At 36.7% G+C, this 24,530-nt stretch overlaps 2 protein-coding genes and 15 non-coding genes across 17 annotated transcripts; all 17 read left to right on the forward strand.

The window, feature by feature from the left end:
- Window positions 1–3,632: 3,632 nt before the first annotated feature.
- On the forward strand, window positions 3,633–5,146 carry LOC111799757. The gene is made up of 3 exons (XM_023683225.1): window positions 3,633–3,800; window positions 4,176–4,407; window positions 4,493–5,146. Exons 2-3 carry the CDS (start codon window positions 4,204–4,206, stop codon window positions 4,808–4,810), a joined length of 522 nt encoding a protein of 173 aa, XP_023538993.1. The 5' UTR covers window positions 3,633–3,800; window positions 4,176–4,203; the 3' UTR covers window positions 4,811–5,146.
- Window positions 5,147–7,950: 2,804 nt separating this feature from the next.
- Window positions 7,951–10,702, forward strand: LOC111799749. Its single transcript, XM_023683212.1, has 3 exons — window positions 7,951–8,140; window positions 8,603–8,808; window positions 10,179–10,702. Exons 1-3 carry the CDS (start codon window positions 8,042–8,044, stop codon window positions 10,444–10,446), a joined length of 573 nt encoding a protein of 190 aa, XP_023538980.1. The 5' UTR covers window positions 7,951–8,041; the 3' UTR covers window positions 10,447–10,702.
- A 3,211-nt stretch (window positions 10,703–13,913) lies between these two features.
- TRNAI-AAU lies at window positions 13,914–13,987 on the forward strand. The gene has a single exon. It is a non-coding gene; the product is annotated as a tRNA-Ile (tRNA).
- A 1,326-nt stretch (window positions 13,988–15,313) lies between these two features.
- TRNAI-AAU lies at window positions 15,314–15,387 on the forward strand. Its single transcript has one exon. It is a non-coding gene; the product is annotated as a tRNA-Ile (tRNA).
- A 1,500-nt stretch (window positions 15,388–16,887) lies between these two features.
- TRNAI-AAU lies at window positions 16,888–16,961 on the forward strand. Its single transcript has one exon. It is a non-coding gene; the product is annotated as a tRNA-Ile (tRNA).
- A 250-nt stretch (window positions 16,962–17,211) lies between these two features.
- On the forward strand, window positions 17,212–17,285 carry TRNAI-AAU. The gene has a single exon. It is a non-coding gene; the product is annotated as a tRNA-Ile (tRNA).
- A 250-nt stretch (window positions 17,286–17,535) lies between these two features.
- TRNAI-AAU lies at window positions 17,536–17,609 on the forward strand. The gene has a single exon. It is a non-coding gene; the product is annotated as a tRNA-Ile (tRNA).
- A 574-nt stretch (window positions 17,610–18,183) lies between these two features.
- Window positions 18,184–18,257, forward strand: TRNAI-AAU. The gene has a single exon. It is a non-coding gene; the product is annotated as a tRNA-Ile (tRNA).
- A 248-nt stretch (window positions 18,258–18,505) lies between these two features.
- TRNAI-AAU lies at window positions 18,506–18,579 on the forward strand. The gene has a single exon. It is a non-coding gene; the product is annotated as a tRNA-Ile (tRNA).
- A 574-nt stretch (window positions 18,580–19,153) lies between these two features.
- On the forward strand, window positions 19,154–19,227 carry TRNAI-AAU. The gene has a single exon. It is a non-coding gene; the product is annotated as a tRNA-Ile (tRNA).
- A 249-nt stretch (window positions 19,228–19,476) lies between these two features.
- Window positions 19,477–19,550, forward strand: TRNAI-AAU. Its single transcript has one exon. It is a non-coding gene; the product is annotated as a tRNA-Ile (tRNA).
- A 1,313-nt stretch (window positions 19,551–20,863) lies between these two features.
- Window positions 20,864–20,937, forward strand: TRNAI-UAU. The gene has a single exon. It is a non-coding gene; the product is annotated as a tRNA-Ile (tRNA).
- A 250-nt stretch (window positions 20,938–21,187) lies between these two features.
- Window positions 21,188–21,261, forward strand: TRNAI-AAU. Its single transcript has one exon. It is a non-coding gene; the product is annotated as a tRNA-Ile (tRNA).
- Window positions 21,262–21,925: 664 nt separating this feature from the next.
- TRNAI-AAU lies at window positions 21,926–21,999 on the forward strand. Its single transcript has one exon. It is a non-coding gene; the product is annotated as a tRNA-Ile (tRNA).
- Window positions 22,000–22,662: 663 nt separating this feature from the next.
- On the forward strand, window positions 22,663–22,736 carry TRNAI-AAU. The gene has a single exon. It is a non-coding gene; the product is annotated as a tRNA-Ile (tRNA).
- Window positions 22,737–23,650: 914 nt separating this feature from the next.
- On the forward strand, window positions 23,651–23,724 carry TRNAI-AAU. The gene has a single exon. It is a non-coding gene; the product is annotated as a tRNA-Ile (tRNA).
- Window positions 23,725–23,969: 245 nt separating this feature from the next.
- Window positions 23,970–24,043, forward strand: TRNAI-AAU. The gene has a single exon. It is a non-coding gene; the product is annotated as a tRNA-Ile (tRNA).
- The last annotated feature ends 487 nt before the right edge of the window (window positions 24,044–24,530 follow it).

Below are 24,530 nucleotides of genomic sequence, written 5' to 3' on the forward strand. Positions count from 1 at the left end.
GGCTCACATAGGTTGACTTGGATTTCAAAGGACGGAATCGAACTTTTATTAAGAATATATTCGTGACAACGACTTAAGCTAACCAGGTAAGTGACCTTACCATCGGCATGGTTATATTTGATGTTGACACGTGCCCTGTGGTTCTGCACGTGTCATATATATTGATATGTGTGAATTGTTTGTGGTTCGATATGTTTATGATATGTTATGTATGTGTTATAATATGTGAATTGTATGATAATAATTACGGTACGATGTGTTCAATGATATGTTGAGATAGGATACAAGAAGGATGTACAAAATGAAATGTAATGATAGGAGTAAGATACGGTCATGAAACGTTAAGGTTAAGTTAAATACCGAAGTGCTATGGATATGAGAGATTGATAAAAGAATACGGTTAGGTTATAGGTAGAAAGAGATAGGTTTGTGATAGATTGATAGACCGATAGCGTTAGGATACGTTCCTGTGATGATATGACTAAGATACATTCATGTAACGATATGATTGTGATAGGTATAAGAACGTTAAGACTATGATAAGTTAGGGAATGATATGACTACGAAGTGTTTACAACATGATATGATTATGATATGACATATGAATGACGAATATATATGTTGTCATATGATATGAAATATGTTATGATACGAGATATATGATAAATTGACATGTTTATGATATGATATATTATGATGCAATATGTTATGGTATGATATGTATATGATGAAATGTTATGTTAAAAGCATGGGACGTTAGGTTATGTCTCCTAAATTGTGTGTATACAGCATGATATGAATGATGAAAAATATGTGAAATGATATGAAAAATGATATGATATGTACAGAATGCTAGCGGGGTTGTATTAAATGATAATGAAAATGGAAAAATGTTGGGACCTCATGCATAATATGTGCTTATGCATTGGGGGATACCCCTATTCCACCACGAGGGTACGGACACGTACATCCATTAGGCAGGCGAAGTATCGTTATGTTTTACATAATGCTGCCGTGACGATTACTAATTCTAATGGGTGTCCGACAAAAGTTGAGCTACCAGAGAAGGCTCGCCCGACAAGAAAAGGGGCCCACTGGTGTGCGAACTGTCTAGTGAGCCCATACTCGCACATATGGGCTGTGTAGAGTATATGGTACACATCCAAGCTTCCCATTAGAATAGTGTTGTAGGAAAAATAGACTGCTATGATAGGTCTCGTCATTGCATCCACATGTTCCTGCATTTAACCTCAATAGTGGGGTCACTTACTGAGTATTTCTTAAAATACTCAAGCCACATGCTACCTCTATTTCAGGTTAAGGCAAGACATTCATGTACGGTTGACGACGGCAACTTGAGACCATGGCACATGCATAGGGTAGTCGTATTATTTTCTTAGACTTAAGCTAGAATATGGTGTTTTTTATTTAAACCTTTATTTATTTTATTTAATCTTTTATTGTGTCATTTTTAAAAGTGTTTTCAAACACCTAAGTACATGGCTGTGTTTTAAGCTGAAGGTTATGTTTTATGAAAGTTTAAATGAAGTATTTCGCATTCATGTTTATGACATGTATATAGTAGCGACCTTAAATTAAGTAGAAAATTTCGGGTCGTTACAGGTATTTAAGTGTTTTTTTGCTTCTAAAAATTATTCATTATGTTTTAGATTGAACAAATATGTTGACATTGAATTGAGTTAAAATATTATGTTATGCATGATGTCTATTCATGTCTAAAAATGCTTCTAGAATGAGATTTTTAATATGTTGTATTGTGGTAGATAATCTGTATTGAGAATGAGATTTGTACTCAAAGTGATTAATTGAGTTATCTTCTTACTTAAGCATGTATAAACATATTGAATTAAGAATATGGTGCCAAAGTTTGGACGATTTTATGATGACATAGGTTAAGACGTCTCTAGTAGACCCAACACTAAAGATCATGAGCGATGATCCGAGATCTAAACCCTAGTGCTTCAAAAATCAGATTAACTCCGAAGAGTTAGTCTAAAGGGAGTGTCTAAGATTTAAGCAGCTTAGATGCCCAAAAATCTAGTTAACCTCCATGGCACCTAGCAATAACTAAGAAAGCTTACCAGGCTTAGCCGTGTGAATGGTATTACTAGAGTCTTTGCACTTCTATATCCTCTAATACACCATTAGTGTTATCATCACCTAGGTTGGGCCATTAGAGCCACTATCAAGCGATAGGAATGCAGGAGTTGTCGAGCTTGACCTTGACCAAATAGAATAGTTCGTTGATGCAACTAGGGATCATTACCTTATGGAAATGACCATGAGTCTTCTGAACAGGACCTTTGTGTTGTATACCCGTCTTCAGAGGGGACGAGGGACCACACAAGTAGACTCAATAATTAGCTAGCACACAAGGTCACTCTCTTATACTTTTGGATCTTGTGGTGGTTCCTACGGAAGAGTCGTTAATGAATCTTACACAAAGATGTCTAGAGAGAGACATGATATAAGATCTTATCACAATCTAGTCTAAACTTTGAAACATTTGGTTGAGAGGAATGATTTATTTAAAAGTATTTAAATCTTAATAATGTAATAAAAATACATAGTGGATGTAAAACGACAAATTAAATTAATGAACATACAACTTTCTAAACATATTGCCCATCGCACTCAAAGTATGAACACAATCTCCATTCCAATATCCATATCAATCACGTCAACAAACTTTTCTTCGCTTCCTACCCAACCTTTTTTTCATTCTTATTCCTTTTAAGTTTACATTAGGATAACAATTCTTTTTCTCTTCTTAAAAAAAAAAAAAGTCAAACATTAAAAATGGAAATTAAAAATAAAATAAAATAAAAATTTAGAACAAACAAATCCGATTGAGAGCGGTATCTGAGAAAAGTCAATAAAAAAAGGAGAGACGATGGAATGGAATCTGAAAAGAGATTTGAATGGACACGAACATCAGATTAGATCGAAGGAGGAAGTGGGCCCCGCCCCCATGTTTTTGAATTACAATTATATTTTATTTTAATAATTGTTACTTCACGAGTCGTGGTCGACATATCGTCAACTTGCAAGTTTTATAATCCAATTGCATAATTAATGGAATGGGATGCAATTAATATATACATATAACAATAAACTAATTTTTTATTCAAAACAAAATGTCTATCCACGTGATGATAGAAAATTAAAAAAGAAAAAAAAAAAGAAAAAGAAAGAAAAGAAAACACGGCCATATCCACAAGCTTCACATTCAAATGGATCACACCAATTTCTTTATAAAATTATTATAATAAAAACAACAACAGAGGTGGAACCACATTATCTTTTTCTTTTTCTTTTTCTTTTTCCTAAAGTTTTCATCTTTTATTTATTTATTTTTTTCTTACCTGAATTAATATTTCAAATTTCCTTAAAATATTATTGTAAGAAATTAAAATCACTGACCATATCTAAATTGTAGCATTAATCTTTTTAAAAATAGGCATTCAAATTTAATAATATTTTCCTTAAATAAATTAAAAAAAGGGGGTGAAGACAGAGGAAATCTCCCTGTCTCCTTCCCTATCTCTGTTTCTCTCTCTAGCTGTGCTTTGCTGTTGCCCAATAATAATGTATTACCCTTTTCTCTCTCTGCTCCTTTTAATTTAATTTAATAATTAAGAAATCTGATTCTCATGTCGACTTGCCCCATCTTATAACACGCTCCTCGTCTCCTTCCCCTTCCTTCCTCCCCTTTTTCTCTTTCCGCTCAACATTTTCTCGGGAAAATTCATCTCTGCTTACACTCCCTTTCCCTTCAGGTATTGTTTCTCTTCTGGCTTTTTTTTCTTTCACTCTGTTTCCTTCCATCTCAAACTTCCAATTTTCAGATCTCTGTACAACACCAATTACTTCCCACTTTCTTAACCTCTTGCATGATTCAGTTCAAAAAAAAGAAAGAAAAAAAAAATCTGATTTTTCTGCTACATCTATTGGGCGATTCGTTTTTTTGGGTTCTTTATTTTAATTTTTGTTTCTGTGAATTGGGTTTTTTTTTTTTTTTTTTTTTNTTCTTTTCTTTTCTTTTCTTGTTTGTGTTCAAGATGTGAACTTGAGCTGCTTGATTTTGATTTGTTTGACCAGATCTTGTTTTTCTCTTATATCTAATAAGGCTATACTCTTGTCCCTACTAACAGAGAGAAAAAAGAATCAAAAAGGAAGAAGATGAACCAGGTGGCGGTTCAACGGAACGTGTTTTCAGTGCGTGAAGAGATGATGAGAGCTGCAGACACCGACCGCCGTGAACGACTGGTTTGCCCAAAGCCTCGCCGTCTCGGACTCATTAACACCACCGTCAACGACAACCCATTTAGACATCGTTTTGATTCCGTAGCTGCTAATGATGCTTTGGATCTTCTCTTCTTTAAGGTACATAATTTTGCAAAGCTATTAAAACTCAAATTGATCCAACAAGAGGATTATTAATTAATTTGTTCTTGTGTGCGGTTAACAGGAAGGTTGTGATTTGGAGAATTTTAACAGTACTAGTACACAATTAGCCTCGTCGCCGCCGTATTTATGTGGGACGCCGCCCAGCAGAGTAGCTAACCCATTAATCCAAGACGCTAGATTTGGGAAGGAGAAGCCAAAGATGCTCCCCGTCTTCTCGCCGGAGGTGGCTCCTCCTCCGTATTCGCCGCCTCCATCAACCGATCGGAATGGCGGCTGGGTTCGACCAAACTTCGGAAACATCCCAGCGGTGAGAATCGAGGGGTTCGATTGCCGTCTGGACAGGGAGAGGCGAAACCGCAGCATCCCTGCCCTGGCTTAATAAAAACCTAACCAATGATGTGGATGAAGAAGAAAGAAAACATTTTTTTCTACAAATTAAAAAATTGAAATTTAGAAAAAGGAAGGTTTTTGAGAAAAACACCATTATTGTATATAACGTGGAAAGGAAATGAAAGTAAATATTATGTGAAGGAAAAGAGGGCGTTGTTAGGTTTGTGTCTATTTAGATGAGTTGAGGGTTGATTGAGAGAGAGAATAAAAGGCTGAGAGAGAGATTATTCATAGCAGCTTGTGAATGAGAAAACATGTACAAATGAAGCTGCAAATTGAGTATGAAACACAAGCATTCATATCTTAAATTTTCATTTCTCTTCTACACTTATGCTTTCATTTCTTACTTCTTCTACAAAATATATGACCCGTTTTTTGGAGATATTGTCTTTAGTCAATTTATGGAGATATTGTTAATTAGGTTTGTAAACGAGGCATGAACGCTTTCAGTCTTATCTGTGAAGGGTATCACCGTGTTCACTTTGATCCTCTTGATTCGCACTAGTTGGTCTTTCTTCAAACCGTATTTGCAGGACAAGGAAATGAAGGTTCTTCATGATTGTGATTCCACTGACCCATTTGACAAAGATTGGGTCACTTGGAAACATGTGTTTTTGCTTGTTCATGTGATGTGATCGGTTGCCGTGTTGTCTCATTCCCCATTGTTTGTTCTTTCAAACTCTAAAGGAGTTTTTGGAGTTAACTTTTCAATTTTTAACAGTTGATAGTAGAAGAATTTCACACAAAGTTTTGCGAAAAGAGTCAAAGTTGATTCCGACTTAATGGCAGTGTTCCGATGAATGTCAAGAATTTGCAAGATTGTAAAATTAACCATTTTAGATAGATTTTGGACTCAGATTATTTATTGCTGTGATTGACTAAAAATTATGAGAAAAATATAAATGTGTAGAAGGATTGAAGGTCTACAACTTTCATGAAGGAATCGTCTTAATTTGAGTTTTCTACGAGAAGTTATGAAAAATGTTAAGAAATTATAAGCTAATCGGAGATTAGAAAGTTCGGTCAAGAACGGTAAGCATGAATGTTTTGCTTACTTTGAACATCCTTATTTCATCCTGAGGTTGAAATCGGTGGAGGAACACGTCCAACGCTGAGGATCGACACGCATAACGAACTAGACTGGGTCGACGCAAACCCGATCCAAGGGACCACATGTGACCCGAAATCCAGAGGCCCAAACACAAAGCACAACCCAACCTGTCTTCAATCGACCCGCCTACAACCTACAACTATGCGAACTCCTCGCTTGTAAGAACCCCCTAGTGCGCGTGGCTGGTGTGTGCAGCGTGCGTGAGTGCCCTAACCTTAATTTTACTTGAATTAGGACCTACTAGATAAATTTTCAGAATTTGGAGCTCCTAACATGCGATAAAGCCATCTGAGGAAGATACACATCATCTAAGCAAGTAACCACACGGATTCTGAGGAGTAATACTTGTAGGAATCGCTAGGACATGCTAGCATGTGAGTATTTCTTACCTTAGGTGGTTATAAAATGCATGTAAGGATGTCGGAAGGAAGTTTTTGGATGAGTATATACTGTATGTATGTTATGGTAAAATTACCGTTATGCTCCCACGTTGAGATTTCCGAGAACCATGTTCTTATGTATTATGTGAGGCTAGAAAGAAAATATGCATGACTAGAATACTAGTTGAGCTATAAGGACGAGTGTGGTATATATGATGTAAGAAATTACAAGATGCCCCTTTGATGAGATTTGTGATAAATGATGTTTTATATGCTTTCCATTGTGTTAGAACCGAGGACGGACTATTTTGATCTATGCTCTTGGTGATTGAGGGATGTTATCTCCTCTTTGAACTTGTTTGCTTGTATGCGTGCATGATACAGTATGTGTTAGCTCTAGGTATATGACTGCGTGTTCTCTATGTAGAGCATGTTTATCTGTACATGACTAATACATTAGAGTTAGGTTGGCTAGAGGTCTCTCGTAGACTAAGCATCTTAGAATCGTGAGTGACACTCAGAGGGTCTAGACCTTAATGCTTCCAGACTAAGAAAGACTCGAGGAGTTAGAATAGTGCAGCCTAGAGTCGGAAGTCCGCGTTAAGCCACCTTGCTGTCCTAGGGATCCAATAGACCTCATGGTTTCCCAAATATAACTAAGGTGAAGTTTGAATTGAGGATGCGTGCTTACGTGATTGATAAGAATATATCTTTAATAAGCATGGAGGAAAAATGTCAATTAAGATTAGAGCACAACAACTAGTGGATTTATATGTTTAATGGATTTATATGTTGACTCAGGTCAATATGTTTCCAATATGTTTCCAATAGACCTTGCACCATAGGATCGTGAGCGATCAAAGGTTTAGATCTGTGTGCACTCAGAGATTGGTTTACCCTGATGACTAACATCGAGCGTCTTTGAAATGAGAGATAAAATTTAAACCACCTAGACGTCCTAGAGACCTAGAAAATCACCACGATAACCCTGGATAAAAATAAAGGTAGCCTGTAGGCTGATAACAGCCGGTATAGTGCTTCTGGAGCTTTCATCTCCCTTTTCGCTCCGACACATAGATAATTGTCTTAAGTTTTCATGGCTACAAAAAAAAAAAAAAAAAAAAAAAAAAAAAAAAAAAAAAAAAAANGAGGTTATCTATCTTCAACATCAACAATTCACAATTTAATATACAATCACATAACGCGTAAAATGATTGATTCATAGGCCAAGCCCATGGGCCGAATTATTGGATACAAAAATACTTAAGAGTGGCAAATCTGAAAATCTGATAAACTTGTCAACTACTTTACAGATTACGAAGTCAAACAGTTCCGACCAAAGTCCCCCTTTAATCCGACGGATGTCCGAAAGTTAACCAGAATAAAAAAAAGGCGATGAAAATAAAATAAATTATCTTTCTCACTCTACGGCGTCGTGACCCACAAAGTTTGTAATGAGTTCTCCCGTAGGCTAACAAAACCACTGTTTAAAGCTCCCAGCCACGTGAGCAGCACGCTTTCTCTGATATGTATAAAATTCCGCGTGCAATTCACGTGCTAAAACCCCGCGTGGGATCTAACAAATCGGTCCTTTTCCTGACAACTTTCACGGCTTTTTTCACACCCTGCCGCCCACTATGTACAAAGGATTGCCCACACTTTTCTCACTCGCAGTCTTAAGCTCTTGGGAGCCTCTCTCAGTTCTCCCTGGTTGCGATTTGTGAGAGAAATGGAAGGCAAAGGGTCGACTCTGGTTCATCTTCTTGTGGTGGTTTTGTGTTTAGTAGCTTTTGGGTTCTCCATTGCTGCCGAGAGACGAAGAAGTGTGGTATGAGCCAACCCCCCTTTTTTAAATTTTGCATTTACTGTTTGAAGCATTTGTGCTTTTATGAATGTGGGGTTTTCTGAGCTGGAAAGTTTTTGCATCTTTGTGATTTGATGTTGTTCTTGGATTGTTCTTGAATGGAGATTTGTGCTGAAATGTTTATTGATTCTTCTTCTTCTTCTTCTTCTATGTTTACTGCATTTTGATTCTTGTTTTCAATGGAGAGATATGATTCATTATTTGATCTATAAATTAGTTGTTATTTGGATCTATAAATTAGTTCATAAGTATCATCACGTCTGTATAACAGTCAGGACCATTTAGCTTTGCATTTTTGATAATTCTGAAAGATGTGTAAAGTTAAGGCATGAAAATTGGAAACAGCACAAATTTACCACTTGGTTGTACTCCCTGGTGAAGTAAATTGAATATGCATTATGATGAGGGTTATGTATACTTCAACAGGGGACTCTGTTTGAAGACAAGGAAAGGAACGCGACCTACTGTGTGTACGACTCGGATGTGGCAACTGGTTATGGTGTAGGAGGTTTCTTATTTCTTCTCTCTGGTGAATCATTGCTGATGGGTGTCACAAAGTGCATGTGTTTTGGGAGACCTTTAACCCCGGGAGGAAATCGGGCATGGGCTATTATTTACTTTTTATCCTCATGGTGAGAATTTCTTCTTCTTCCTTTTGTTTTTCCAGAAGAATGAACAATAATGTGCTGTTATTTGTGGAACAAATACTCTGTTATGCTCTTACCTCCTATTTTTACCACGATACATGTTATTCTTAGCAAGTTTGCATTCAGTTATCAATATTTTTTTTAGGTTGCTAGGTTTTTGGTCCTGTAACCCTATGAAAACTCTAGCCAATTGGATGTAAGAACCCTTGTCGATATGCAAATCCCAGATCACATATACTAAAGCTTCAAATCAAGATGGTTTAATTCCAAATGATATGGAACTCTTGGAAATTCGATCTACCAACCTTATTGAAAAATAAAACTTTTAGGTTTAAAATATCCAAGAACTTCAGAACGATAAGGAATCAGCTCAAGGAAAAGTAAAATCTAGATTACCTAGTTGATCAAATATCATAAGCTAAGAAAACTTATTTGAGATTTCCAATCACTCCATAAGTAAAATTAATCAAGTCACATGCACCATAAACTACATAGATTGCAAAACAGACATAGCTCTAGGCTAAAAAGATGCACAAATTACTACTTTTTTCTAGCCTCTTTTACAAATACAATCACGAAACTCTTGGCCTTCCACGAGACGTTTCAATAGTTTAACCTTCAAAGTTTATGACCATAATTAACCATCATGTAAATGCATCTCAAAAGTAAATAAAAAGTATTAAAACTGAAAATACACCAATAAAACACTATAGATCCAAAAACAGTAGATTTCAATCATCCACCTAAGAATTTGTAACCATCCTTGAATAAATGAATGTCCTGCTTAAAATAGTTTGAATCCATTGTTGCTTAAGTTAAGTTTGACTTTATTTCAATGTGGCATAAAATGCAACTTAAGTTGAACTTTAAGGAAACTTGACTTCACTTCATGTGAATAGAGTTTATCTTGTGGTTCCTTCTAGTCTTGAGTCATGCTGTGTATAGACACATGAACAAGTACCACAATCCTGTGTGTGTGGCATTGATATTGTTTAAGGTGCTACAAGAAATGTGCTACCCTTTCTTCTTCTCTGCCATTTGAAATTCGAGGAGGAAGATAATTGATGTATTTAAAAGTTTCCATGGCTGTTAAACTCGGATTACGCCTTGATATGTGGGTTTTCTTTTCTACGGATCTGTTTATAGCATAGGTTAAATAAATGTAGCTGACCCAAGTTACGAAGCTCATATTTTATGCTACCTATAAGCTTTTGCTGATCATAGATTTATATGAACTTCTATTTCCAATAGGCCCTTTTTTTGCACCATTTTGTTTAGGCGATGAACCACACCTCAACTACAGGCTTGTTTGTGCTTAAGACTAAAATCTTTTTGAACATCTTACAAATCTTCAGGGCAACATTTATAGTAGCGGAAGCGTGTCTAATTGCGGGTGCAGCGAAAAATGCATACCATACAAAGTATCGAGGAATGATATATGCTCAAAACTTAGCATGTGAAACATTAAGGAAAGGAGTGTTCATTGCTGGGGCAGTGTTTGTGGTTGCAACCATGATTCTTAATGTGTATTACTACATGTACTTCACCAAGGCAACATCTTCTCAAGCATCGCACAAAGCAAAGCGTTCAAGTTCAACGGTTGGGATGACAGGGTATGCCTAAATTCAATTCAATTCAAATGTGATAGGCTGGTTAAAGCTTCCATGATGGCCTTCATTGGTGGGTGGGTGATGTTTATGATTATTACTGATTGTGATATATAGTTTCATAGTCACTTTTTGTGGTTAAGATATGTAAACAAGTGATGTAAGAACAGAAAATGGTTTGCTCAAAATTCTGCAGCAATTTTCAAGTGGTTTGAAGCTAAAAATTTGAAGGTTATATTGATTTATATATGGTGCTTTTGAAGCAGACTTCAGAATGCTGCTCTGTCTGCTCATATTCCATTTCAATTGTTTTCATTGTAGGGACAGTTTTTTTAAAGGCTAAATTAATATAAATATTCACGGTTTGTGTTTGAAGTTTAAAAAGTTTTATTAATAATACCTTTGACTAAAAGAAATTAAAAAAATATTATTATTTTAGTAATATATTTAAAAGATATTGTTCAAATTTTAAAAATAAAATTAACATCCTTTTATCTTTATAAAAAAATTTAAAAGAATTCTTCGAACAAATATTATGGACATTTCATAGATTATTTTCAAAATTTTTAATATTACTTTTGAAAGTTTATAAATATTTTCTAATTTTTTAAAATAGTTTAAAAGTATTTTCAAAATTTTTTAAAAAAATTTAAGGTGTTTTTGTAGTTTTTTTAAAAAAGTTCAAGGGTATTAATGAAAATTTTAAAAACTCAAGGGTATTTTTTAAAGTCTTTTAAAAGTATTTTGAAAGTTTTAAGAGTGTTTTTGAAATAAAATGGAGTTCCAAAAGTATTTTTGAACTTTTTGTGGAAGTTTGAGAATATTTTTTAGATTTTTTTAAAAAGATTTAAGAGCACTAATGAAACCTTAAAAGGTTTAAAGGGTATTTTTGAGACAAAAAAACATAATTTAAGGATATTTTTATTAATTTACCAATCTCACACATGACGTGGAGATAACTGTATTTTAAAAATATTATGTGCGTTGATGTGCAAATTTGGCTCGGTCGAATCTACATGATTTACATATGTGAAAGCGAGAATGTAAAATACAACATATATGTGTAGTGCGGCGATTGTAACACAAATTTCAAAAAGTTAATAAAAGATAAAAAGGCATGGTTAATCTTGCCCCATTTAAGTCGTAGTTTACTATTGACCAAAGTTTTTCGAGTTTAATTTTTCTAAAATCCAATGTTATCAAACACTAGTTTAGAAGATTGGATTTTACATTTAGCTATTATGTATTAGTGATTATGAAACTTTTAAATTATAACGGTTTTTTAAAGTACAATAAATTTAAAGTGTGAAAATTTGAACCTCCAACTTAAAAAACGAATACATATTAATTACAATTAGGTTGGCACATCGTTTAATACTATTTTTGTAAGGAAGAACATATTAGAATAAAAAAATATATCAAGATTTTTAAAACTTCTAACTTAGATTAATCACAAATTAACTCTAATTTTCTTAGAAATATTATCAATTTAAACCAAATGTATGTATTGACTGAAAGGAAAAATAATTTAATAAAAATTTAAAATAAATCTTATTGGAGGGTAGAAATTGCATTACATTTTAATTATTAAAGGAAAATTTTATTTTTTTCTTTTTAAAAATGTGGTTGATCATAAAAATTTATTTTAATAGAGTAAATAAATGTATTAAAAATAAGTAAATAATAATAATAATAATAAAGATAATATGTTTCTTCATCTCATTTCTATGTCCTCGATTCAAACATTATATGCTTCAGTTCCAAAAGATAAATTGTATTAGAACAGACAAAGTGTTAGAAAGGCTCTTAGAGTGTTATTCTAGAATGTGCTTTGTCAAGGAAGTCATAAGGTTTTGTTAGCTTCTTATTGAGAAAGCAATATAACGTGTACCAGGCAAATGCAACGATTGTGTGGTGAGAACGTGTATCAATAAGCAAGGCCTATTAGCTCAGTTGGTTAGAGCGTCATGCTAATAATGCGAAGGATGTAGGATTTTTTTTCATCATTTACAATTCTATGTCTTGATTCCTCTCCTTTCTCAATCTACGCCCATTCACTTATGCTGATTAGCCGTTTATGTCGTTCATTACTAGAATGTGCTTTGTCAAGAAAGCCATAGTTTATGTGCAGTAGACAAATGCAACGGCAGTGTAGTGAGGATGTGTAATATTCAGCAAGGCCTATTAGCTCAGTTGGTTAGAGCAAATTTTTTTTCATCTTGAAAAGGCGTATTAATTCTGTTGGTTAGAGCGCCACGTCTTTTTATCATTTACAATTTTGTTGGTTAGAGTGTTGCGTCTTTTTATCATTTACAATTCTATGTGTTGATTCATCTCCTTTCTCAATTTACGATAGAAGCATTTTTTTCATCTTGAAAAGGCCTATTAATTCTGTTGGTTAGAGCGCCGCATCTTTTTATCATTTACAATTCTGTGTTGATTCATCTCCTTTCTCAATCTACGATAGAATGTGCTTTCTCAATAAAGCCATAGTTTATGTGCAGTAGGCAAATGCAACGGCAATGCGGTGAGGATGTGCAACATTCGACAAGGCCTATTAGCTTAGTTGGTTAGAGCGTTGTGCTAATAACGGCTTTCTCAATCTACGATAGAATGTGCTTTCTCAATAAAGCCATAGTTTATGTGTAGTAGGCAAATGCAATGGCAGTACAGCGAGGATCTGTAACATTCGGCAAGGCCTATTAGCTCAGTTGGTTACAACGTCGTGCTAATAACGCGAAGGTCGGCAGGTTCGAAACCTGCATGGGCCAATTTTTTTTCATCCCTTTTTCTTACATCTAGAAAAGGCCTATTAGTTCTGTTGGTTAGAGCGTCGCGTCTAGAAAAGACCTATTAGTTCTGTTGGTTAGAGCGTCGCGTCTTTTTATCATTTACAATTCTTCTATGTCTTGATTCATCTCCTTTCGAGAATGTGCTTTCTCAATAAAGCCAGTTTAGGTGCAGTAGGCAAATGCAACTGCAGTAAGGTGAGGATGTGTAATATTTGGCAAGGTCTATTAGCTTAGTTAGTTAGAGCGTCTGCAAGTTCGAAACCTACATGGGCAAATTTTTTTCATCACTTTTTTTGAATCTAGAAAAGGCCTATTAGTTCTGTTTTATGAGCAGTAGGCAACGGCAGTACAACGAGGATCTGTAACATTCGGCAAGGCATACTAGCTCAGTTGGTTAGAGCGTTATGCTAATAATGCGAAGGTCGCAGGTTCAAAACCTACATGGGGCAAATGCAACGGCAGTACAGCGAGGATCTTTAGCTCAGTTGGTTAGAGCGTCGCGCTAATAACGCGAAGGTTGGTAGGTTCGAAAATGTGCTTTCTTCAATATCATTTACAATTGTATGTCTTGATTCCTCTCATTTCTCAATAACCAACGGCAGTGCAGCGAGGATCTGTAACCTACGGCAGTGCAGCGAGGATCTGTAACCTACGGCAGTGCAGCGAGGATCTGTAACCTACGGCAAGGCAAGGCCTATTAGCTCAGTTGGTTAGAGCGTCGTGCTAATAACGCGAAGGTCGCAAGTTCGAAACCTGCATGGGCCAACTTTTTTTCATCACTTTTTTTTTCATCTAGAAAAGACCTACTAGTTCTGTTGGTTCGAGCTGTCTTTTTATTATTTACAATTCTATGTCTTGATTCCTCTCATTTCTCAATCTACGACCGTTCACTTACGCAAATTAGCCGTTTATGTCGTTCATTACTAAAATGTGCTTTCTCAAGAAAGCCATAGTTTATGTGTAGTAGGCAAATGCAACGGCAGTTCAGCGAGGATCTGTAACATTCAACAAGGCCTATTAGCTCAGTTGGTTAGAGTGTCGTCCTAATAACGCGAAGGTTGCGGGTTCGAAACCTACATGGGCCTCCTCTCATTTCTCAATCTCAACGGCAGTACGGTGAAGATGTGTAACATTAGCTCAGTTGGTTAGAGCATCGTGCTAATAATGCGAAGGTCGCAGGTTCGAAACTTGACTTTTTTTTTCATCTAGAAAAGGCCTACTAGTTCGGTTGGTTAGGCCTACTAGTTCGGTTGGTTAGAGCGTTGTGTCTTTTTATCATTTACAATTCTATGTCTGGATTCCTCTCATTTCTCAATCTACGACCGTTCACTTACGCAAATTAGCCGTTTATGTCGTTCGATACTAGAATGTGCTTTCTTAATAAAGCCATAGTCTATGTGATGTAGGCAAATGCAACGACAGTACGATGAAGATGTGTAACATTCGCCAAGGCCTATTAGCTCAGTTGGTTAGAGCATCGTGCTAATAATGTGAAGGTTGCAGGTTTGAAACCTAACTTTTTTTTTCATCTCGAAAAGGCCTACTAGTTCTGTTGGTTAGAGCGTTGTGTCTTTTTATCATTTACAATTCTATGTCTTGATTCCTCTCATTTCTCAATCTACGACCATTCACTTACGCAAATTAGCGGTTTATGTCTTTCGTTACTAGAATGTGCTTTCTCAATAAAGCCATAGTTTATGTGAAGTAGACATATGAAATGGCAGTACGGTGAAGATGTGTAACATTCGGCAAGGCCTATTAACTTAGTTGGTTAGAGCGTCATGCTAATAACGCAAAGGTCGTAGGTTCGAAACTTGAATGGGCCAATTTTTTTTCATCACTTTTTTTTTCATCACTTTTTTTTTCATCTAGAAAAGGCCTACTAGTTCTGTTGGTTAGAGCGTAGTGTCTTTTTATAATTTACAATTCTATGTCTTGATTCCTCTCATTTCTCAATCTACGACCGTTCACTTACGCAAATTAGCCGTTTATGTCGTTCGTTACTAAAATGTGCTTTCTCAAGAAAGCCATAGTTTATGTGAAGTAGGCAAATGCAACGGCAGTGCAGCGAGGATCTGTAACATTCGGCAAGGCCTATTAGCTCAGTTGGTTAGAGCGTCGTGCTAATAACGCGAAGGTCGCAGGTTCGAAACCTGCATGGGCCAATTTTTTTCATCACTTTTTTTTTCATCTAGAAAAGACCTACTAGTTCTGTTGGTTAGAGCGTCGTGTCTTTTTATCATTTACAATTCTATGTCTTGATTCCTCTCATTTCTCAATCTATGATCGTTCACTTACGCAAATTAGCAGTTTATGTCGTTCGTTACTAGAATGTGCTTTCTCAATAAAGCCATAGTTTATGTGAAGTAGGCATATGCAATGACAGTACGGTGAAGATGTGTAACATTACATGGCCTATTAGCTCAGTTGGTTAGAGGGTCGTGCTAATAATGCGAAGTTCACTTGTTCGAAACCTTCCTAGGCCAATTTTTATTCATCACTTTTTTTTTCATCTAGAATAGGCCTACTAGTTCTGTTAGTTAGAGCGTCGTGTCTTTTTATCATTTACAATTCTATGTTTTGATTCCTCTCATTTCTCAATCTACGACCGTTCACTTACGCAAATTAGCCGTTTATGTCGTTCGTTACTAAAATGTGCTTTCTCAAGAAAGCCATAGTTTATGTGAAGTAGGCAAATGCAACGGCAGTGCAGCGAGGATCTGTAACATTCGGCAAGGCCTATTAGCTCAGTTGGTTAGAGCGTCGTACTAATAACGCGAAGGTTACAGGTTCGAAACCTGCATGTTCCAATTTTTTTTCATCACTTTTTTTTTTCATCTAGAAAAGGCCTACTAGTTCTGTTGGTTAGAGCGTGTGTCTTTTTATCATTTACAATTCTATGTCTTGATTCCTCTCATTTCTAAATCTACGACCGTTCACTTACGCAAATTAGCCGTTTATGTCTTACTAAAATGTGCTTTCTCAAGAAAGCCATAGTTTATGTGAAGTAGGCAAATGCAACGGCAGTGCAGCGAGGATCTGTAACATTCGGCAAGGCCTATTAGCTCAGTTGGTTAGAGCGTCGTACTAATAACGCGAAGGTTACAGGTTCGAAACCTGCATGTTCCAATTTTTTTTCATCACTTTTTTTTTTATCTAGAAAAGACCTATTAGTTCTGTTGGTTAGAGCGTCGTGTCTTTTTATCATTTACAATTCTATGTCTTGATTCCTCTCATTTCTCAATCTATGACCGTTCACTTACGCAAATTAGCCGTTTATGTCGTTCGTTACTAAAATGTGCTTTCTCAAGAAAGCCATAGTTTATGTGAAGTAGGCAAATGCAACGGCAGTGCAGCGAGGATCTGTAACATTCGGCAAGGCCTATTAGCTCAGTTAGTTAGAGTGTCGTGCTAATAACGCGAAGGTCGCAGGTTTGAAACCTGCATGGGCAAAAAAAATTTCATCACTTTTTTTTTCATCTAGAAAAGACCTATTAGTTCTGTTGGTTAGAGCGTCGTGTCTTTTTATCATTTACAATTCTATGTCTTGATTCCTCTCATTTCTCAATCTATGATCGTTCACTTACGCAAATTAGCAGTTTATGTCGTTCGTTACTAGAATGTGCTTTCTCAATAAAGCCATAGTTTNCTGTAGCATTTGGCATGGCCTATTAGCTCAGTTGGTTAGAGCGTCGTGCTAATAACGCGAAGGTCGCAGGTTCGAAACCTGCATGGGCCAATTTTTTTTCATCACTTTTTTTTTCATCTAGAAAAGACCTACTAGTTCTGTTGGTTAGAGCGTCGTGTCTTTTTATCATTTACAATTCTATGTCTTGATTCCTCTCATTTCTCAATCTACGACCGTTCACTTACGCAAATTAGCCGTTTATGTCGTTCGTTACTAAAATGTGCTTTCTCAAGAAAGCCATAGTTTATGTGAAGTAGGCAAATGCAACGGCAGTGCAGCGAGGATCTGTAACATTCGGCAAGGCCTATTAGCTCAGTTGGTTAGAGCGTCGTGCTAATAACGCGAAGGTCGCAGGTTCGAAACCTGCATGGGCCAATTTTTTTTCATCACTTTTTTTTTCATCTAGAAAAGACCTACTAGTTCTGTTGGTTAGAGCGTCGTGTCTTTTTATCATTTACAATTCTATGTCTTGATTCCTCTCATTTCTCAATCTACGACCGTTCACTTACGCAAATTAGCCGTTTATGTCGTTCGTTACTAAAATGTGCTTTCTCAAGAAAGCCATAGTTTATGTGAAGTAGGCAAATGCAACGGCAGTGCAGCGAGGATCTGTAACATTCGGCAAGGCCTATTAGCTCAGTTGGTTAGAGCGTCGTGCTAATAACGCGAAGGTCGCAGGTTCGAAACCTGCATGGGCCAATTTTTTTTCATCACTTTTTTTTTCATCTAGAAAAGACCTACTAGTTCTGTTGGTTAGAGCGTCGTGTCTTTTTATCATTTACAATTCTATGTCTTGATTCCTCTCATTTCTCAATCTACGACCGTTCACTTACGCAAATTAGCCGTTTATGTCGTTCGTTACTAAAATGTGCTTTCTCAAGAAAGCCATAGTTTATGTGAAGTAGGCAAATGCAACGGCAGTGCAGCGAGGATCTGTAACATTCGGCAAGGCCTATTAGCTCAGTTGGTTAGAGCGTCGTGCTAATAATGCGAAGCTCACTTGTTCCAAACCTGCATGGGCATATTTTTATTCATCACTTTTTTTTTCATCTAGAACAGGCCTACTAGTTCTGTTGGTTAGAGCGTCGTGTCTTTTTATCATTTACAATTCTATGTCTTGATTCCTCTCATTTCTCAATCTACGACCGTTCACTTACGCAAATTAGCCGTTTATGTCGTTCGTTACTAAAATGTGCTTTCTCAAGAAAGCCATAGTTTATGTGAAGTAGGCAAATGCAACGGCAGTGCAGCGAGAATCTGTAACATTCGGCAAGGCCTATTAGCTCAGTTGGTTAGAGCGTCGTGCTAATAACGCGAAGGTCGCAGGTTCGAAACCTGCATGGGCCAATTTTTTTTCATCACTTTTTTTTTCATCTAGAAAAGACCTACTAGTTTTGTTGGTTAGAGCGTCGTGTTTTTATAATTTACAATTCTATGTCTTTATACCTCTCATTTCTCAATCTACAACCGTTCACTTACTCAAATTAGCCATTTATGTCATTGGTTACTAAAATGTACTTTCTCAAGAAAGCCATAGTTTATGTGAAGTAGGTAAATGCAACGGCAGTGCAGTGAGGATCTGTAACATTTGGCAAGGCCTATTAGCTGAGTTGGTTAGAGCGTCGTGCTAATGACGCGAAGGTCGCAGGTTCGAAACTTGCATGGGCCAATTTTTTTTCATCACTTTCTTTTTCATCTAGAAAAGACCTACTAGTTCTGTTGGTTAGAGCGTTGTGTCTTTTTATCATTTACAATTCTATGTCTTGATTCCTCTCATTTCTCAATCTATGATCGTTCACTTACGTAAATTAGCAATTCATGTTGTTCGTTACTAGAATGTGCTTTCTCAATAAAGCCATAGTTTATGTGAAGTAGGCATATGCAATGACAGTACGGTGAAGATGTGTAACATTCGGCAAGGCCTATTAGCTCAGTTGGTTAGAGCGTCGTGCTAATAATGCGAATCTCACTTGTTCGAAACCTGCATGGGCCAATTATTATTCATCACTTTTTTTTTCATCTAGAACAGTCCTACTAGTTCTGTTGGTTAGAGCGTCGTGTCTTTTTATTATTTACAATTCTATGTTTTTATTCCTCTCATTTCTCAATCTACGACCGTTCACTTACGCAAATTAGCCATTTATGTCGTTCCTTAATAAAATGTGCTTTCTCAAGAAAGCCATAGTTTATGTGAAGTAGGCAAATGCAACGGCAGTGCAACGAGGATCTGTAACATTCGGCAAGGCCTATTAGCTCAGTAGGTTAGAGCGTCGTGCTAATAACGCGAAGGTCGCAGGTTCGAAACCTGCATGGGCCAATTTTTTTTCATCACTTTTTTTTCATCTAGAAAAGGCCTACTAGTTCTGTTGGTTAGAGCGTAGTGTCTTTTTATAATTTACAATTCTATGTCTTGATTCCTCTCATTTCTCTATCTACGACCGTTCACTTATGCAAATTAGCCGTTTATGTCGTTCGTTACTAAAATGTGCTTTCTCAAGAAAGCAATAGTTTATGTGAAGTAGGCAAATGCAACGGCAGTGCAGCGAGGATCTGTAACATTCGGCAAGGCCTATTAGCTCAGTTGGTTAGAGCGTCGTGCTAATAACGCGAAGGTCGCAGGTTCGAAACCTGCATGGGCCAATTTTTTTTCATCATTTTTTTTTTCATCTAGAAAAGGCCTACTAGTTCTGTTGGTTAGAGCGTAGTGTCTTTTTATAATTTACAATTCTATGTCTTGATTCCTCTCATTTCTCTATCTACGACCGTTCACTTATGCAAATTTGCCGTTTATGTCGTTCGTTACTAAAATGTGCTTTCTCAAGAAAGCAATAGTTTATGTGAAGTAGGCAAATGCAACGGCAGTGCAGCGAGGATCTGTAACATTCGGCAAGGCCTATTAGCTCATTTGGTTAGAGTGTCGTGCTAATAACGCAAAGGTCGCAGGATCAAAACATGCATGGGCCAAATTTATTTCATCACTTTTTTTTCAATCTAGAAAAGGCCTACTAGTTCTGTTGGTTAGAGCGTGTGTCTTTTTATCATTTACAATTCTATGTCTTGATTCCTCTCATTAATAAATCTACGAACGTTCACTTACGCAAATTAGACGTTTATGTCGTTCGTTACTAAAATGTGCTTTCTCAAGAAAGCCATAGTTTATGTGAAGTAGGCAAATGCAACTGCAGTGCAGCGAGGATCAGTAACATTCGGCAAGGCTTATTAGCTCAGTCAGTTAGAGCGTCGTGCTAATAACGCGAAGGTCGCAGGTTTGAAGCCTGCATGGGCAACTTTTTTTTTGATCCCTTTTTTCTCATCTAAAAAAGACCTATTAGTTCTGTTGGTTAGAGCGTCGTGTCTCTTTATCATTTACAATTCTATGTCTTGATTCCTCTAATTTCTCAATCTATGATCGATCACTTACACAAATTAGCAGTTCTTGTTGTTCGTTACTAGAATGTGCTTTCTCAATAAAGCCATAGTTTATGTGAAGTAGGCATATGCAATGACAGTACGGTGAAGATGTGTAACATTTTATGGCGTATTAGCTTAGTTGGTTAGAGCGTCGTGCTAATAATGCGAAGCTCACTTGTTTGAAACCTGCATGTGCCAATTTTTATTCATCACTTTTTTTTTCATCTAGGACAGGCCTACTAGTTCTGTTGGTTAGAGCGTCGTGTCTATTTATTATTTACAATTCTGTGTTTTGATTCCTCATCACATTTTTTTTCATCTAGAACAGGCCTACTAGTTCTGTTGGTTAGAGCGTCGTGTCTTTTTATTATTTACAATTCTATGTTTTGATTCCTCTCATTTCTCAATCTACGACCGTTCACTTATGCAAATTAGCCATTTATGTCGTTCGTTACTAAAATGTGCTTTCTCAACAAAGCCATAGTTTATGTGAAGTAGGCAAATGCAACGGTAGTGCAGCGAGGATCTGTAACATTCGGCAAGGCCTATTAGCTTAGTTGGTTAGAGCGTCGTGCTTATAACGGGAAGGTCACAGGTTCGAAACTTGCATGGGCCAATTTTTTTTCATCACTTTTTTTTTCATCTAGAAAAGGCCTACTAGTTCTGTTGGTTAGAGCGTAGTGTCTTTTTATAATTTACAATTCTATGTCTTGATTCCTCTCATTTCTCTATCTACGACCGTTCACTTATGCAAATTAGCCGTTTATGTCGTTCGTTACTAAAATGTGCTTTCTCAAGAAAGCAATAGTTTATGTGAAGTAGGCAAATGCAACGGCAGTGCAGCGAGGATCTATAACATTCGGTAAGGCCTATTAGCTCAGTAGGTTAGAGCGTCGTGCTAATAACGCGAAGGTCGCAGGTTCGAAACCTGCATGGGCCAATTTTTTTTCATCATTTTTTTTTTCATCTAGAAAAGGCCTACTAGTTCTGTTGGTTAGAGCGCCGTGTCTTTTTATCATTTACAATTCTATGTCTTGATTCCTCTCATTTCTCAATCTATGACCGTTCACTTATGCAAATTAGCCGTTTATGTCGTTCGTTACTAGAATGTGCTTTCTCAAGAAAGCCATAGTTTATGTAAAGTAGGCTTATGCAATTACAGTACGGTGAAGATGTGTAACATTACATGGCCTATTAGCTCAGTTGGTTAGAACGTCGTGCTAATAATGCGAAGCTCACTTGTTCGAAACCTGCATGGGCCAATTTTTATTCATCACTTTTTTTTTCATCTAGGACAGGCCTACTAGTTCTGTTAGTTAGCGTCGTGTCTTTTTATTATTTACAATTCTATGTTTTGATTCCTCATCACTTTTTTTTTTCATCTAGAATAGGCCTACTAGTTCTGTTGGTTAGAGCGTGTGTCTTTTTATTATTTACAATTCTATGTTTTGATTCCTCTCATTTCTCAATCTACGACCGTTCACTTACGCAAATTAGCCGTTTATGTCGTTCGTTACTAAAATGTGCTTTCTCAAGAAAGCCATAGTTTATGTGAAGTAGGCTTATGCAATGGCAGTACGGTGAAGATGTGTAACATTTGGCAAGGCCTATTAGCTCAGTTGGTTAGAGCGTCGTGCTAATAACGCGAAGGTCGCAGGTTCGAAACCTGCATGGGCCATTTTTTTTCATCACTTTTTTTTTCATCTAGAAAAGGCCTATTAGTTCTGTTGGTTAGAGCGTCGTGTCTTTTTATCATTTACAATTCTATGTCTTGATTCCTCTCATTTCTCAATCTATGATCGTTCACTTACGCAAATTAGCAGTTTATGTCGTTCGTTACTAGAATGTGCTTTCTCAATAAAGCCATAGTTTATGTGAAGTAGGCATATGCAATGACAGTACGGTGAAGATGTGTAACATTACATGGCCTATTAGCTTAGTTGGTTAGAGCGTCGTGCTAATAATGCGAAGCTCACTTGTTCGAAACCTGCATGGGCCAATTTTTATTCATCACTTTTTTTTTCATCTAGGACAGGCCTACTAGTTCTGTTAGTTAGCGTCGTGTCTTTTTATTATTTACAATTCTATGTTTTGATTCCTCATCACCTTTTTTTTTCATCTAGAATAGGCCTACTAGTTCTGTTGGTTAGAGCGTGTGTCTTTTTATTATTTACAATTCTATGTTTTGATTCCTCTCATTTCTCAATCTACGACCGTTCACTTACGCAAATTAGCCGTTTATGTCGTTCGTTACTAAAATGTGCTTTCTCAACAAAGCCATAGTTTATGTGAAGTAGGCAAATGCAACGGCAGTGTAGCGCGGATCAGTAACATTCGGCAAGGCCTATTAGCTCAGTTAGTTAGAGCGTCGTGCTAATAACGCGAAGGTCGCAGGTTCGAAACCTGCATTGGCCAATTTTTTTTCATCACTTTTTTTTTTCATCTAGAAAAGGCCTACTAGTTCTGTTGGTTAGAGCGTGTGTCTTTTTATCATTTACAATTCTATGTCTTGATTCCTCTCATTTCTAAATCTACGACCGTTCACTTACGCAAATTAGCCGTTTATGTCGTTCGTTACTAAAATGTGCTTTCTCAAGAAAGCCATAGTTTATGTGAAGTAGGCAAATGCAACGACAGTACAACGAGGATCTGTAACATGCGGCAAGGCCTATTAGCTCAGTTGGTTAGACCGTCGTGCTAATAACATGAAGGTCGCAGGTTCGAAACTTGCATGGGCCAATTTTTTTTCATCACTTTTTTTTTCATCACTTTTTTTTTTTCATCTAGAAAAGACCTACTAGTTCTGTTGGTTAGAGCGTCGTGTCTTTTTATCATTTACAATTCTATGTCTTGATTCCTCTCATTTCTCAATCTACGATCGTTCACTTACGCAAATTAGCCGTTTATGTCGTTCGTTACTAAAATGTGCTTTCTCAAGAAAGCCATAGTTTATGTTAAGTAGGCAAATGCAACGGTAGTGCAGCGAGGATTTGTAACATTTGGCATTGCCTATTAGCTCCGTTGGTTAGAGCGTTGTGCTAATAACGCGAAGGTCGCAGGTTCGAAACCTGCATGGGCCAATTTTTTTCATCACTTTTTTTTTCATCTAGAAAAGGCCTACTAGTTCTGTTGGTTAGAGCGTCGTGTCTTTTTATCATTTACAATTCTATGTCTTGATTCCTCTCATTTCTCAATCTACGACCGTTCACTTACGCAAATTAGCCGTTTATGTCGTTCGTTACTAAAATGTGCTTTCTCAAGAAAGCCATAGTTTATGTGAAGTAGGCAAATGCAACGGCAGTGCAGCGAGGATCTGTAACATTCGGCAAGGCCTATTAGCTCAGTTGGTTAGAGCGTCGTGCTAATAACGCGAAGGTCGCAGGTTCGAAACCTGCATGGGCCAATTTTTTTTCATCACTTTTTTTTTCATCTAGAAAAGACCTACTAGTTCTGTTGGTTAGAGCTTCGTGTCTTTTTATCATTTACAATTCTATGTCTTGATTCCTCTCTTTTCTAAATCTACGACCGTTCACTTAAGCAAATTAGCCGTTTATGTCTTACTAAAATGTGCTTTCTCAAGAAAGCCATAGTTTATGTGAAGTAGGCAAAGGCAATGGCAGTGCAGCGAGGATCTATAACATTCGGCAAGGCCTATTAGCTTAGTTGGTTAGAGCGTCGTGCTAATAACGCGAAGGTCGCAGGTTCGAAACCTGCATGGGCCAATTTTTTTTCATCACTTTTTTTTTCATCTAGAAAAGGCCTACTAGTTCTGCTGGTTAGAGCGTGTGTCTTTTTATCATTTACAATTCTATGTCTTGATTCCTCTCTTTTCTAAATCTACGACCGTTCACTTACGCAAATTAGCCGTTTATGTCTTACTAAAATGTGCTTTCTCAAGAAAGCCATAGTTTATGTGAAGTAGGCAAATGCAACGACAGTACAGCGAGGATCAGTAACATGCGGCAAGGCCTATTAGCTCAGTTGGTTAGACTGTCGTGCTAATAACATGAAGGTCGCAGGTTCGAAACTTGCATGGGCCAATTTTTTTTCATCACTTTTTTTTTCATCACTTTTTTTTTCATCTAGAAAAGACCTACTAGTTCTGTTGGTTAGAGCGTCGTGTCTTTTTATCATTTACAATTCTATGTCTTGATTCCTCTCATTTCTCAATCTACGACCGTTCACTTACGCAAATTAGCCGTTTATGTC

This window comes from Cucurbita pepo, chromosome LG01 (genome assembly GCF_002806865.2).
Source record: "Cucurbita pepo subsp. pepo cultivar mu-cu-16 chromosome LG01, ASM280686v2, whole genome shotgun sequence".
Classification (NCBI taxonomy): domain Eukaryota; kingdom Viridiplantae; phylum Streptophyta; class Magnoliopsida; order Cucurbitales; family Cucurbitaceae; genus Cucurbita; species Cucurbita pepo.